The 2010-nt window shown below is 32.1% G+C and overlaps 1 protein-coding gene across 1 annotated transcript in view; it reads left to right on the plus strand.

Moving 5' to 3' along the window:
- WDR35 (WD repeat domain 35) overlaps positions 1-2010 on the plus strand; it is a 105729-nt gene that overhangs the window by 56599 nt on the left and 47120 nt on the right. The window contains exons 12-13 of the mRNA XM_012653065.1: positions 489-598; positions 1189-1399. Coding sequence (XP_012508519.1) covers positions 489-598; positions 1189-1399 — 321 coding nt within the window. The remainder of the gene's footprint in view (positions 1-488; positions 599-1188; positions 1400-2010) is intronic.

Here is a 2010-nt window from a genome sequence, read left to right on the forward strand (position 1 = left end):
TCAGATCATCTTTCTCCTTGCGAAAAACTGGTATCAGATAGATGGCTATAGGATAAAAACCTAGACTTTCAGTACCCTGATGTTTCATATCATGATCTTCTATTGATTTTTCATATATGTATGTGAAATTTAATTCAAGTGCTATATGTTTTAGCTTTTAATGTACCCTGAATATTAACCTAGACGACAGCTGTAAATAACCTTGTGATGTAAAAATTTGTGTATTACCAAAGAGCTATGTTTCTGATTTCTTTCTTGAACATTACATGAAAAAAAATAGGACCACCTTCACCTGCTTTAAAAAGGTTTTAATTAAATTTCTAGATAAATATGTACTTAATAACATGTTCGTTATCAGAATTGGGAATTTGCTATGATGCTATCACTTTGATTTTAAAACAAATATATGGACGTATGGAGAGACCTATAGTTGTAGTTTAATATTATTATGGCAAATATGGTTTAGTAATCAAAAATAATTTCCATAGGGTCGTGAATCTGGCACCATTCAGAGATACAGTCTTCCTCATGTTGGTTTGATTCAAAAATATTCCCTTAATTGTCGAGCCTACCAGTTATCCTTGAATTGCAATTCTAGGTAAGCCTGAAAACTTTCTTCACGTAGATGTTAGACTTAGCAGTTATTTATTGGGATTGTTGGATTTGTGTAGTAAGAGTAAAGACAGGTGTGTTTGTTATAAACTTGTCTTAAAATTCAGTATGATTTTACTATAATGTGTTTGGTTTAAATGTCTTTCTCTAATTGGGCATATGGACATGCTTGTAGCTCTGACTCAGGCGGTACAAAGGCAATATATGTAACCTAAACGTTTGTACCCACGTAATGTTCTGATAAAAAAAAAAAGAAATTCTAGTGCAGTTTTTTTTTGGTACTATTAATAGTAAAAAAGCTTTAGAGCTTTTAAGGGTATTGAGACTATTTTATATTTCATACCAGTTGGTTTAATCTCTTTGGATACATTTTCCTCACAAGGGAGCAAAATGAAGAGTAGTCCATATTTTCTATCAAATTTATAAAAAAAATTTTTAAAAAGCCATTTCTATCATATCATATTCCAGGTTTCAGATAAACTGATTTTGAAGAACAGTAGTTATAGGTAATTATTCTTATGATCACTGACAGTAATTTTACAATTTTTTCCCCTTCTCCAATTGCATTACTTTTAGTCGTCTTGCTATCATAGACATCTCAGGAATTCTAACTTTCTTTGACTTGGATGCTCGAGTAACAGACAGCACAGGACAGCAAGTAATTGGCGAGTTGTTAAACTTGGAGCGAAAAGATGTCTGGGATATGAAGTGGGCCAAGGATAATCCTGATTTGTTTGCAATGATGGAGAAGACAAGAATGTATGTTTTCAGAAACTTGGATCCTGAGGTAAAAACAAGAAATGAGTGTTAACAGTCCATAAATAATGGGCCAAATATAAAAACCTGGATATTTCCCCTTTGTCTCTTTAAGAGGTTTGTTGAACACCAACCATACCAACATGGCTGCATGAATTTCTGAAAATAAATAGAAACATTTCTGTAGACTTTTGAGATATTTGGTCTTAACTGGGAATAATACTTATCTTTTAAATATTTGCTGCTTTCTCTGAAAAGTACTTCCTAGGCATTTATTTGTTCTTTTTAAAAGGTGGAACCATGGTCATTAGATAGTCTTTTTTTTTCTTTAATCGAAGTTAAAAAAAGAAAAAGAAAGAAAATAAGTAGTCTTATTTACTAAAATTTCTTGAAACAGCCTAACCAAAAAAGTATAATTTTGAAATTGCCTTGTCCTTTCCTTCTCTTCTGCCTGTCTATTCCCTTTATTCTGTGCTTTCCTTACTTATATTAATATTTACATTCACTGTATCATCCGCCAACCTGTGTTCTTTCTTAACCCAGATATTCTTATGAATATGTAAGTGCAGACTGTTGTACATCAGGAGGCCCCTTTTCCACTGATTTTTAAGGTTACATTTTGATTTTCTACTTGTGGCTCAC

The sequence above is a fragment of the Propithecus coquereli genome, unplaced genomic scaffold, assembly GCF_000956105.1.
Source record: "Propithecus coquereli isolate 6110/MARCELLA unplaced genomic scaffold, Pcoq_1.0 Scaffold41, whole genome shotgun sequence".
Taxonomy (NCBI): domain Eukaryota; kingdom Metazoa; phylum Chordata; class Mammalia; order Primates; family Indriidae; genus Propithecus; species Propithecus coquereli.